The sequence below is a fragment of the Lynx canadensis genome, chromosome D1 (assembly GCF_007474595.2).
Source record: "Lynx canadensis isolate LIC74 chromosome D1, mLynCan4.pri.v2, whole genome shotgun sequence".
NCBI classification, from domain to species: domain Eukaryota; kingdom Metazoa; phylum Chordata; class Mammalia; order Carnivora; family Felidae; genus Lynx; species Lynx canadensis.
This window is the reverse complement of record NC_044312.2, coordinates 63269750-63283306: the sequence shown is the minus strand read 5'-3', so window position 1 is coordinate 63283306 and position 13557 is coordinate 63269750. Positions and strand designations below refer to the sequence as shown.

General features: G+C 48.5%; 1 protein-coding gene across 1 annotated transcript; it reads right to left on the bottom strand.

Annotated features, from left to right (window-relative positions):
• Window positions 1-8266: 8266 nt before the first annotated feature.
• On the bottom strand, window positions 8267-13238 carry CNGA4 (cyclic nucleotide gated channel subunit alpha 4). Its single transcript, XM_030331080.1, has 6 exons — window positions 13177-13238; window positions 12941-13042; window positions 12632-12738; window positions 11665-12310; window positions 10540-10889; window positions 8267-8829 (listed from the first exon to the last, which is right to left on the bottom strand). Exons 1-6 carry the CDS (start codon window positions 13236-13238, stop codon window positions 8369-8371), a joined length of 1728 nt encoding a protein of 575 aa, XP_030186940.1. The 3' UTR covers window positions 8267-8368.
• Window positions 13239-13557: the final 319 nt, after the last annotated feature.

The window sequence follows — 13557 nt, the reverse complement described above, 5'->3', positions numbered from 1 at the left end:
CATTTTCTCCAACAAGTTCTCAAAGCACTCTCCACACTACTCTCATTACTTATTTGCAGTCTTTGTGCTCAAGGAACCTTGAGTTGTTCAGAGTTTCATGGTGCAGTCCATGCTGTTCATCACGCTTGCTCATACTGTCCGAACTAAATGCAGTTGGGCGATGGGGAGGTGAGGGCCAGGAGATGGTGGCTAGAGATTGTTTCAAGAAGATGGTTTATAAGAGGAAAACAACTCCAAATAATAGTTGGAATGGAGAAGGGGGAATACTATGAGCATAGGAGGGGATGAAAATGCAATGCTAAGAGGGTGGAAGTTCGTTTCTCAAATCAGGAAATTCCATCAATGCCAGGTATTGAACCAGCATTCAGGGAGAATGGGATTGCTCAGGACCAGGAAACAGGGGACTTTAGACCAGAGCAAGGAGGGAACTGCAAAGTCAGTATGGGTAACCAGAGGAAAAAGATGTTGACCCTTGTCCCAGAACAAGTCAGAGACCAAAGAGGTCAAGGAAACAAGTGCAAGATGTCCTGATATAGGGCCAGCCTCAGTTCTGAGGGAAGCTACTTTTTTGATTCAAGCCTTGACCTGCCAAGGTTGTCATGCTTTTGCTTCCCCTCTGTGTGTGGGTGTGTGCGCGCGCACATGTGTGTGTGTGTGTGCGTGTGTGTGTGTTGTGAAGGGGAGTGCTGGCCCACCCAGCTTGACACCTATAGCTAGAATAATTTGCTTTTCCCTTGGGGAAGTCTCAATCACCTAGCTACTGCCACACTGGCTCAAGTGTGGGCACATGATCCTTCTTTCAATATTCTATATCACAATTGAGATAAGAGGAGAACGTTTAAACAACACTTCAGTAAATGTTCTGGGGAAACAACTAAAGAGAGGAGAATATAGCGTGTAATGTACAGTCAGATAGCCTACCTTATAAGTTACTGCTTATTCTAGGAATCTTTCAGGTCCACAAAATATCAGCGCTTTACCCAGGAAACCTAGTATTCACACACAGCGGTGTCAGGGTGGTGGAATAGGTTCTGGCTCCTGCACCCCTGGCGCGCTCTCTCTCTCTCTCTCTCACACACACACACACACACACACACACACACAGCTGGGATCCAGTGCTAGGAGAGGAACCAGTCACAGTTTAATCCTTGAGGTGCCCGCTCACCCACTGGCTCAGCCCTTCCCTCTGTGGCTCATTAGGCTGCCTTCTCTCCACATCTTTCAAGGCCTTCTCTTGTCTGCATTTCTGTGATGTGCAGATATGCTTCTGTGCTGAGCTCCTGCCCACACTCCCTGCCCACGTAGGAGGCCCTTCTCTTGGGATAATTAAACAAAGAGGGAGCAGGCTGAAAAGACAGACCGGCTGGAGCCAGAGCAGGCAGGGATGTTGGTCAGAGGAAAGAAACCAGGGAAAGGACTACCTTCCGGAGTCTGGGGCTTGTGCTAGGGAGAACAGAGCGCGCGCGCGCGCGCGCGCGCGCGCGCGCACACACACACACACACACACACACACAGGGGCTTGCTCTCACTCATGGTTACACTTGGCTTCAGACATGGGCTTTCGCAGGTAGGTCAAGAGGGGCCTGGATCTCCCATGTCAGGGACTCATTTGAAAGTTAAAAAAGCCACAGGAAGGCTCACTCAGGGAATCACCAGGGAGAGGGCTTACATGAACACACCCGACTTATTAGCCTGTGGTGCCCTATGGCACCTGTTGGTGAACAGCAAGGCTGAGGACAAGCCAAGATACTGAAACTGGAAGGGCACTGCCAGACACAGAGAAAGCCCACGCGTGTTCGATGAAAAGCACAAGGATTTTTCCTGTAGGGAGGGCAGTCCTGAATCCTCCCAGCCAATCAGTAGGGCGACCCCAACAGGGCTGCCTCCGGCTCTGACTTGGCACAACTTCCTCTGTAATGGCTTTCAGCATCATCACTGCTGCGTTTTAGTCTTTGCTAAAAAATCAAGTGTTTTTACAAACCAGTTGAGACCACTATTCTGTCTGTAAGATTCCATTTCTCCCTGTCCCTAAGATTCTAGCTCTTCCAGCTTTACAAGACAATGCAATTCTGAGGCCAGGGCAGGAGGTAGAAAGAGGGGAGGAAAGGGGAACCCTGCGCCCTCTGCTGGCCAGACCTGGCATCGACAGCCCAGTCCAGAGGCCCAGGGCTGAGTAGGGCGGGACAACGTGTGCCCCACTGCCTCAAAGGCGCAATCTCGGCTACAGGGACAGGGATAACCGTCATAGCTACCATTCATTATTAAGCAGTTGCTGCTTGTCAGGCACCAGCAGCCAGTTTACAATCATTATCTCATTTACATTTTAATTCTCCAAGCATTTCTTTCAACAACGCTGAAAGTTTGTGTAGGAGGCTGAGAGTCCCTCAGCTAGCAAGTGATAGTTCAGAACTAAAATCGGACTCAGATTGGCTCCAAGCTCTTTCCTATCTGTTGTGCTTTTAGGCCAACCTAATACTTGCCCTGACTTGGGCCTTGACTCTGACCCCAGCTGTAACGTGGCTTAACCATCCTCCCCTGATCTGAGCCTCAAGCCAAACCCTAGCTTCAGCTTCAATCTAGAATCCACCCACCTTGTCTCCTGCTCCTGGCATCTAGCATTTGCACGGCATCTTTCCTTGGGTTGGATGGCCCTTCTCCCTATGAATCTGATTTCCTCCTGAGCTTGATACTTTATTTCCATCTGCCTCTTGGGCGAGCAGCCAAACTCTCAGAAAGAAAAAGATGAAGTGGGGAGGCCAAAGGAACATTGAGGAGGAGGGTACATCTCAAACCTTAGCCAGGCCAAGGTGTCCTGAGGTTAGTGATCCCAGGACAATGAGTGAGGCCCTAGGTCCTGTGGGAGGGAGAAGAGCTAAGCTGGAAGCAGCTGGGCTCTCAGCAGCAGGGCCCTTGGACAGTTCTTGTAGGAGAACTACAGCTCACCCCTGTAGCAATCTCGCAGCAACTCCAAAACTCCTGTCTCCCTCTCAAGCTGTATGTGTGTGGATGGGAGAGCTGGAATTTGCAGCTCTTCTCCAGAGCACTGGGTGGTCCTTTGTCTTTGGCTGCAGCCCTGAGATCAATGCTTCAACACATTGGGCAGGCTTGCTGGTGATTCACAAACTTTGCACTACTGGCTTCTTCTCCCCTGGTTAGCCCCCCTGCCCCCAACCTCCTTACTGCTGGCAACAGTCATTCTTAAGAAAGGAAGGAGCGTGTCTGGCCTCAGCCTCAGAGGAGGCAGTCCCTTACTTATCTCCCTAAAAGAAACAGTAAGGCAGACCTAGGTTTTATTCCATGTGACTTAGGAGCCCTGTGATATTGGGCAAATTATCTAGTCTCCCAGAGCCTTGGATTCCTCATTTTGTTTATTTATTTTTAACATTTATTTATTTATTTTGAGGTAGGGAGGGGCAGAAAAAGAGGGAGAGAGAGAGAATCCCAAGCAGGCTCCAAGCTGTTAGAGCAGAGCCCAACATGGGGATTGATCTCATGAATCATGAGATCATGGCCTGAGCCAAGATGAAGAGTTGGACACTTAACCAACTGAGCCACCCAGGCACACTTTGTATTCCTTATTTTAAAATGGGGGTAATAATGACCTCTTTCTCATGTAGTTGTGAGTATTAATTGAGATAATGCACTTAACTCAGGACCTGGCATAAAATAGCTTCTCAATAAATCACATCTAATATATTTTTAATTGCTCTATGCATTTCAGTTTCCTGATCTGGAAAAATAAGCACAATAATAATTTAAGCTTCCTAATGTTATTATAAGAGATAATGAGGTAATTTATGAGATAGTAGTTGTGTGTGTGTGTGTGTGTGTGTGTGTGTGTGTGTTACATAACAGTATTTTTAAAAATTGGAACTTTCCTTGATTCTCTAAATCAGACAAGTCTCATGTAAGCTTTTAGCCACTTACCTTATGGAAGACTTAATTTCCCTTTATGTTTGCTGGATTTCTTTCCACTCTCTTTTCCCACAATTTAGCACCTTGCAAAAAGTTTCTGGGGGATTTATGTTGGATAGAATATGTGGGTAAGAGGAAGAAGGCCTGGGTTTAGAGGTCATGCTGGTTACATGGGTACGCACCTTGTTCAAGCCTGTGCTCCCACTAGGTGGCGCTGCTCTGAGGCTCCCGTGCTGTTTTGGGCCAGGATCATCTTTCTCCTGTTTCCAAAGACCCAATTCATAGTGTTCCCTATTCTGGGCCCCCTGTGAAAGTGGGGTCCAGGCTGTTTTCCTCCCCAGAAACCCTGTGATAGGTAGAATTTTGGCTCCCATTACCTTGCCCTCTGGTGTTACTCCTGTGATTATGGAAAAAAAGAACTTTGTGGATGTAATTAAGATTAATAATCAGCTGACCTTAAAGTAGAGCCATTATCCTGGATTATCTAGGTGGGCCTAGTCTAACTACATGAGCTCTAAAAAGCAGAGATCTTTCTCAGCCTTGAAATAAGTGGGAAGTAAGAGATTTGAAGAATGAGAAAGATTTCACAACAACTTTGTTGGCTTGAAGATGAAGGGGCCATGTGTCAAGGAAACAAGGACATCAGTTTTACAACCAAACGGAATTGAATTCTTCAATCCACCTCAATGATCCTGGAAGCAGGTTCTTCCCCAGAAAAGAGGCCAACTTGCACAACACCTTGATTTTGGCCTTGGAAGCCCTGAATAGAGGGCCCAGTTGAGCCACAATGTGCCAGGATTTCTGACTCACAGAATTGTGATATTATAAATGGGTGCTATTTTTTTTTTAAGAATTTGACTTAATTAACTTATTTTAAATGTTTTATTTATTTTTGAGAAAATAAAAGTGGAGGAGGGGCAGAGAGAGGAGGACAGAGGATCTGAAGCAAGCTCTGCGCTGACAGCTCTCTCAGCAGTGAGACTGATGTGGGACTTGAACTCACAAACTGTGAGATCATGACCTGAGCCAAAGTCAGATTCTCAACTGACTGAGCCACCCAGGTACCCCTAAATCCATGCTGTTAAGACAGCTTAAAAGCTCTTAAATTTGTGGTAACATTGTTGCAGTAAAAGAAACCTAATATTCAAGAATCCCATTCCTTTTCAGTCTTGGGGAATCTCCTTTCCTCAGGCTCAGAAACTCCTGCTTCTTCGACTCTAACCCCTCACAGACAGTTGGACACGGTTCACCTAGGACCCTGGTCATCACAAACTAAAGTTAAAGCGGAGAGTTTCTAAAAATTTCTATTTTTGACTCTGTCATTCAAAAAGTTTTAGGTCTAGGGGATACAGAGACTTAGGTTCTTATGATGGGACAAGGGATGAAATGACAAAACCCAAATGAGTATCTCAATTAAGTTTTCTGTGACCTATATAGGTACTTAATACACAGTATTAATACACAGTAATAATACACAGTAATTAGTATTTTTTTGGACCAAAAGATTCTTGTTTTTTGTTTTCATTTTGGTAATTCCAGGACCTTAAAATTGTGTTCTGTTCTGCCCATCCTGACCTAACTCTATTCAGTTTGATACCAAATTGTCAAAACAGTGTCTGTCATCCAGTGATGGAAGTCACTCCACTACTAGAGGGCCCCAGCTTATTGCTGGTATAAGACATATTCAAGATGTCTTCTGGCCTGGGGGCTCTACCATAAGGAATCCTCCTTATCCTGGAACTGCTAAGGCAGAGCTAGATGCACATCTGGCCCCAGAAGTGTTTTGTTTTTGTATCTAGAACAGAGAAGATAGCCCATAATCACCTTCCTTATGCTATAGACCAGGATTCTATGGGGATAACAAGAGCAACCTGTTCTAATAGAGCCTTCTCTCGGACAGGGGTGAACATTGTGGTGTGCGAGTGGAAAGCTTATTCTCAGCTCCCTAAAAAACCCATCAGGTACCACAAAAATGGCCCCTATAACATACCCACCCATTCTGGCAGAGATGGTAGGAAAAAGCTCTTAAGAAATTGACACACATCTTCTTCCAACATTGGTTACTGAATATATATTTGAGTACATACTACATGCCAGGCACAGTTTTGGCCTTGAGGATATAGAGATGAATAAGAAAGACTGAGTGACAGCCCTGTGGATCTCAAATTTTGTGAGGAAGGGATCACAAATAACTACAGATTTCTTTTTTTTTTTTAAATTTTTTTTTCAACGTTTTATTTATTTTTTGGGGGACAGAGAGAGACAGAGCATGAACGGGGGAGGGGCAGAGAGAGAGGGAGACACAGAATCGGAAACAGGCTCCAGGCTCTGAGCCATCAGCCCAGAGCCCGACGCGGGGCTCGAACTCCCGGACCGCGAGATCGTGACCTGGCTGAAGTCGGACGCTTAACCGACTGCGCCACCCAGGCGCCCCTAACTACAGATTTCTAAATGGATTAATGTGCAATTGCCCTCGTAGTCCCTCCTGACAACCTTGACTCCAGCCACAGACTCAGTTCCTATGGCTATCTGAGAAAGTTTTGTTCCAATCTTTCATGTCTGAGTGCACCTATGTCACTTGCATCCACCATATACAAAAGGTTGTTTGGTTTTGAGGACAGCAACAGTTCTGAGAAATATCTCCATAACTACACATCAGCAGATGCTCCCACACATCCTTCCCTGACAGCACTGAGGGCCCTACCCTTCATTCTCTTATAGTACCTGTAATGATTGTTCTTGATATCCTGTAATTGATGATTTGGCATCCTGAAATCATGGGCCAACCTGATGACCAGAGTTGTTTACATCTCCTCTGTGGTCTCCCTTTCATGGGTTTTTGAAAATCATATTATAAGTCCTCCAACCACAAGCCCCCAAATCTGTTTTGCTTCATGCCCAAGAAGGGATGTCCTCACCTAAAAACTTGCCACTGCTAGCAAAGTAGGAGCTTTTTGCCCATGTTTTCCCCTTGCTCCTTCTGCTTTCTCACTACCCTGGTGCTTCCCTGAGTGGCCTGGCATGGTGCAGCGTGCCCCCTCCTCTTGGGAACTATAAGTAATAAACTCTTCTTTCCATGGCAATGACCTCTATGTGTCACCACTCACATCGTATTGATAAATTAAATCCAAGGTACATTATAAAATGCCATCTAGCACAGCTTAGACCAAAGACTTGCCAGGCCTTGGAGGAGCTAAATTTGTGGCCAGGTGAATATGATTCAGACATGATATAAGATTCCTACTCAGAGACCCCACAACACTTTCTCTGCCCCAAACCTACAGGTCTCCCTCCAAGTATGCCAAAGTTACTTAAAAACTGCCCAAACACCAATCTCCGGTTGTCGCCAACCATGATGGTCCACTATGCTTAGTCTCTGTTCACCACCCTGTGTTTTGAATACCATCTAGAGAGGGAGGGCTGGATTTCTGGCAGTACCAAGGCCAGCTCCAACAACTGACAGGGTACAGCAGGGCCAGGTGAGTGGCCCTGTGAACTATTCTCCCTTTGAAATCAGTCCTGAACATGGGGTAGCCCTAGCCCCAGGCTCCAGGGCTGGGCCAGAGGAAGGAAGAAGGAACAGGGGTGTCTGCTCTGGTTTACTAAGCTAAGTCAAATCACTCAGAGCTCACAAAGTTAAGGATACATACTCTGGAATGAAATACAAATGGTCAGTGTATATATGTGAATGTGTCTATGAAAGCATGTGCACACTTACAACAGTGTGATGCATAACCCTGCTTTGCCTTGGCTCAGCACTGATTCTCAATTCATCATGTACCCCAGCATCTTTGAATCAAACCTACCAGCTACTACACAGCCCATGCCCTTCACCCCCATGACTCAGAATTCAGACAGAATTCATCCTGGCCCACCATTGGCTTTGCCTTTTCCTGTCACCCCCATAATGCTTAGGGAGGAGGAAAATACTTTATTGAAGTAAAACCTGCAGGCTACATTTGTGAACTTCCCATTGGGAGGCATTTAAAGGATATCTTGGAAGAAGAGGGCTCTGGGTGTGTTTATGTGTTCACAAGGGTATGCACACCTATGGAAGGCATCTGTGTGTCTGCTGGTGTGTGTCTCACTATATGTGTCTTTATGAGGTGCATGAATGGATGTATGTATGTTATGTGGGTATTAGACATATCTATGTTTGTGAGAAAGGATATGTGTTCTGAAAATGGAAACTCCAGAGAATTTTATATGGAATGCAGTCTTGGGGGGCGGTATGTGTACATTCAACTGTGTGTGTGTGTGTGTGTGTGTGTGTGTGTGCTGGTGAGTGGGGGATGAATGGATGCTATACTCTTTTACTTCTAAGTGAGCATCTATACCCCCAACTCATTCCTATCTCTGTACCTAGCAGACAGGATGGCAGAGTTTCTGCAGGCAGATTTTCCTACAACTCTGGATTCCCTTGGAGATTGGGGTCCTAGAGATAAGAATGGGGTCACTCTGGGTCTGGAGGTCCCTCCTGGGCACTCCTGCCCTCTCCATCCTGAGAGGTTCCCTCCCCAGGCTCGCCCTCATCATCAGCCTCAGCCAGTTCCTCAGGCATTGGCCACTCTCGAGTCTGCCACTCTAGCCGTTCGATGCGATAAGCAATCTTGAGTGCGCTGGACTCCAGCTCAGCCAGGAGGCGAGCAAACTTGGTCTGTAGATCATCGAGTTGCTGGTCAAGGCCTCGCAGCCGGGACTCTGTGGCTTCCTGTAGGGCAATCTCGGCTGCCTCGGCATTTACATCCAACTTGTTCATTTTGAGCAGGATCTCACGGCCCTTTTCCTCCATGACGACCTGGGCCTGTGGATACTCGCTCAGGACTTCCCTCAGGTCCTCCTTGCTCAGGCAAAACAGGTCTGAATAACCTAGACTCTTGATGTTGGCTGTGCGGCGGTTCCCAGACATGTTTCCTGTGGCCCGTGGGCAGACACATAGGAGGACAGTTAGTCGGGTGGGTGTGAGGGGGGCTTTTACTCATGAATCAGGACCCCCCATCTCCCTGCTTGTAATTTTGAGCCTCTTTTTCCGTCTCATTAATTCTGTCATCATTCAGTAATATACTGGGGACCAGGCCCTGTACTAGGTGGGTAACAAAGAACTGCCTGCAAGAATTCAGTCTGGAGGCGATAGACATTGAGCCAGATAGTTACAAAATAGTATAGCTGGTGCAGTGTGGACGTATGCATCCAGTGCTGTGAGAAGACAGGCAAAGAGCCCCTAACAAGCTGGCAGACATGTTGGGGAAACCTGGAGGAAGTGATGCCTGACTGAGAAGGAGGTAAGAGGGGAAGGGCGGGGGCGTGGGGAGGCATCCCAGCAGAGGAAGGATTATGAGCAGAGGGATGGAGGTCGGAGCCAGTTAGGCGGCCACAGCAAACAGTAAGCAGTCCAGAGTGGGTGAAGTGCGGGTGCAAGCAGAGTGGAAACAGGAGGGGAGAGCAGGTGATGCCGCATGTGGTAAGCCACCGCAGGGAGTTCAGACCTTATGCTGAGGACAGTGGCAAGGTACTGAAATATTTTAAGCAGGGGAGCTGTATGATATCATTCACATTTTAGAACGATATTGCTGAGGGGTTGGGGGGAAAACAGAGTAGGCTGAAAGCTGCAAAGTCTCAGAGCTAGAAGGACTCAGAAGGGTACTTGCCAGGCACCAGGCACTACACTGATGCTGATGACTTACCCGTGGAACTCATTTAATCCTCACAAATAACTCTTTGGGTTTTTAATATCATCCCTATTGGATAGATGAGAAAACTGAGGCCTGGAAAAAGTGAAATAACTTGTCCAAAATCATGTAGACAGCAGCTGACTGCATCCAGGTTGTAGAGCTTGAAAGATCCTTGGAGGACAGATGTGAGGCCTTTGGAATAACTAGAGTGGGATCCCCAGGCTGAGAGCTCATCTGGCTTCAGTCAGTTGACAGTGCGGTCACCCCTTGCTGTGTTCTCCCATCTCCTGGGCCTCAGTGTCCCTACCTGTGATTAGGCATATCAATGCCTACTGTGCAGGTGGGTGGAAGGAATCAGTGAGCCCGTGTACTGTGCCTGGCCTGGCCTGGTGTTGGTGGAGTGAATGGCAATGCCTTCTTACTACCCTCCTTTCCATTTGGCTGTGAGAAAGTTCCTTCTACTGACTCCCAAGTGTGTGTACTTATTACCTCAATGGTTTTGGACAGTTTCCCAAACCTCTCTGTACTCCAATTTCCTTGCCTTTAAAATACAGATAATGGTAACTACCTGAGTTACTGTGAGAATATAATGAGTTGGTACATGTGAAGCACTTTGAACATGGCATGCAGTAAGTGTGCAATTAATATTGGCTATTATTATTATCATCTCTGTCACTTGCCACTGGTGTGTTGGTGCCTTGGGTTGACACACACTAAAGAGATCTACTTCCTCTTCCCAAGGACCCACAGTGTGCACTAACCTTGGCTTGGCTTCTTCTCAGGGAACAGACTCTCCATGTCCTGCTTCTCCCGTGAGCCCTCTAGTGACTCAGGCAAGGACCAGGTTTCCTAAATCTGCAGGCCCTGATGTACCATTTGGTCTCAGTATGGGGTTCTGCTATCCCCGCCCCCTCCCTCAGCCCTGTCCCAGAACAAACACTGAGGTACCCACCTTTGATGTTGATGATGCTGATCTCCCCAAAGTAGAGCCCTGCACCAAGCACAGCATACTGGGTGACACCATCATCTGCCACCACGGCCAACTGACCCTCACGGATGATATACATCTCCCGGCCAATGTCCCCCTTGCGGCAGACATATTCGCCTGGTGAATAGGTCTGGGGCTGCAGCTTCAGCACCAGCTCCTCCAGCAGGCTGGCCTCACAGTTCTGGAAGATCTGCACCCGGCTCAGAGTAGACAGGTGTACAGACACAGCCACTTCGGCCCGCAACCGCTCAGGCAAATGCTGTAAGATGGCTACTTCATTGGTCATCTTCTTGTTGATCTGCAGGTGCTGGTACCTAGGGACAAGAGCAGCAGTGGTTCCTCCCCAGCCCCCAACATGCCTGCCCCTATTCCTTCCATCAGGGTTCAGCTCAGCTTCAGCCAAGCGTTCAATCACACTGAGATCTTACAGGGGTCATGGGAATACTTGACAGTTGGCTGATGAATATCTTCACTCCAAGGTCTGCTGGTCACTGATATGTTTTGACCTTTTCTCCCTCAACCAAGGCCTGGAAGCCTCCACCAGTTGACAGTGAATAAGACACCCTTTACCTCCTGTCAGGCTTTATCCCACCTACCACCATTCAGTGACACCTTGTATATCCCACTGATAGCCACTTCAGTCACCAGGCCCTGTATCTAGAGGCCCTCTGATTTAGCTCCCCGACTTGCTGACATTTCCTTTTGTTCATAGTATAGCATGGATACCTATGACATAATCAACCATCTTGTTGGCCATTCCCTGGGAGGTATCACTCTTCTCCCTTTACCTCTTCCAGAGCCATCTGAGCCCTACCAGGCAATGGCAGTTTTTACTCCATGGTCTCCAGGTTATCCTTCCTTGTGTATAAGTTCCTCTCCCTATCAATCTCTTATCCAACCCAGCCCCCCAAGTGCAGATACAACTAATGGAAGACATGCTTTACTAAGCCCCACTCAGTGAATCCCCCAATGCATGCCATGCCCTACTTGCCCTGCCTGGACTTCTAGGCAGTAAGGACCCAGCCATTTTCCTCAGGCTCTATCCAGAACACCTGTCCCTGTCCTGGTCTGGAAGCCCAGCATCCTCACCAGTCAATAACTCGCCGCTCCAGCCGGCGGTTGACGTGCTGCTGCTTCATGTACTTCTTCACCAGTGCATGGTCTGGGTAGAAAGCCGCATCTGCAGTGTTCATATTGTAGATGACAGAGCTCATGCTACCCATGATGGTGGCAAAACCCATGACGGCCAACAGGAAGTCACCCACCATGAAGAGATACTCCTCCTCCCGTGCTGGCAGTGGTGTATCGCCCACAGTGGTCAGGATCAGGGTGGAGAAGTAAAAGCTATAGAGGTACTGGCGCCGCAGATGCTCAAAGCCAGGCTGTGCGGGATCAGGGTACACCCAGGCATCACGCCCAAAGCCCAGGTACCGGGATAGGGCAAAGTATAGGCAGCTATTCCAATGGATAACAACAAAAATGTAAAGCATCAGTTTGGTGATGCGAAATGCATTTGGGTAAGCCGTGCGGGTCTCTGTGCGGTCAAAGGCCTCAAAGAGGCGGGGCACACGCAGAAATCGGTTCAGCCTCAGCATAGGGGTGTGCAAGCCCAGCTGCACGTAGGCCGCATCTGTGGGCATCAGGGATGCCAGGTCCAACAGGAAGCTCCAGGTGCGAACATAGCGACTTGAAATCCTACCCTTGTCCACCACCAGGATGCCCTGGTCTAAGAATCCTGGGGAGGGGGAGGGGGAGACAGGCTGGGGTCAGTCATAAGATGGGGTCAGTTATGAGGCTGAGTCAGGACACCTACCTGCTCTAGTAATAAGGGTGAGGGTGGGCAGGCCAGGGTGGGACAGGGAGACAGACATGGGGACAGGGTGAGGGAGGGCATAACCCTGCCCCAGGGTTACTGGGATGAGCATGGGGGTGTTGTGAAGTATGGAGGCATGCGAAAGTGCTATAAAGGGGTCACTTATGACTAGTCACCTTGTGACTAAGAGGCCCTCTTTTGGAAGGTAACATGGAACAAATGGTCAGTCTTGGGCTCACTGACCTGTGTGAAAGCGCACCACGATGTCCAGTAGGTATAGAAGGTCACTTGTGTAGTCCAGTACTAACCAGGCCACCAGATAACTGTGTTGCAAGTCAGGAAAGCAGGCTCTGTGTGGCAGGGACAGAAGAGATTGGCTCAGGGCATCCTCTGTGTAAGGCAATCTCCCCAAGGCACTCAGCACTCTGCCTTGGGCCCTCTCTTGGGTGCTGCCCCTCCTTCAGGCCCTGGCCAAGAGCCCGCCCCTTTCCTTGGCTGGACACTTGAGCCCTTATCTCTGTTTAAGGCCCTTCCTTTAGCCCCATGCCAAACCTGCACACGATGATGATGAGGTTATACATCACTGGGAAGACCATTGTATTCAGCCACCAGTAGTAGTAATCCCCAGATGGGTCTAGGACAGGCAACAACTTCCTGTGGGCAAGAAGAGAAGCAGTGTTTCATTTTTTTCACCATTAATGTGGACGTTGTCACTGGGGGCACCAAGAAGAATCAGGCTCCATCGAGTTAGGCGGACAGAGATGATACAGGGAAGCAGGATGTCTCACCTGGCCTTGGATGGGGCAGGGGGGCTGGACTCTGTCGTCTTCACTTTGCTGTCCTGGCTCATGCTTCCGTGGTCTGTTGCCTGGATGTGATATCCAGGGCTTCTACCTGTGGGTAGCTTCAGGAGGTGGGGGCTAGTGCCTCCCTGCCTGGAAGAGGCTGCCCTTGGTCTCCACTGTGACTCCTCTGTCTTTGGCTTCTGAAGCTCTTAGCAACACAACCAGGGCCAGCCACTATAGAAGGGGTGGAGGCAGTGTGGCTCCATCACCCCGCCCTGTCTCCCAGGGCCTGGGCTTACACCTGCCCAACTAAACATCTCTAATGAGGTCCCAGGAGAAGGTGGGGGTGCATACTTCAGAGGTAAGGCTGGGCCTTGTTGCTCC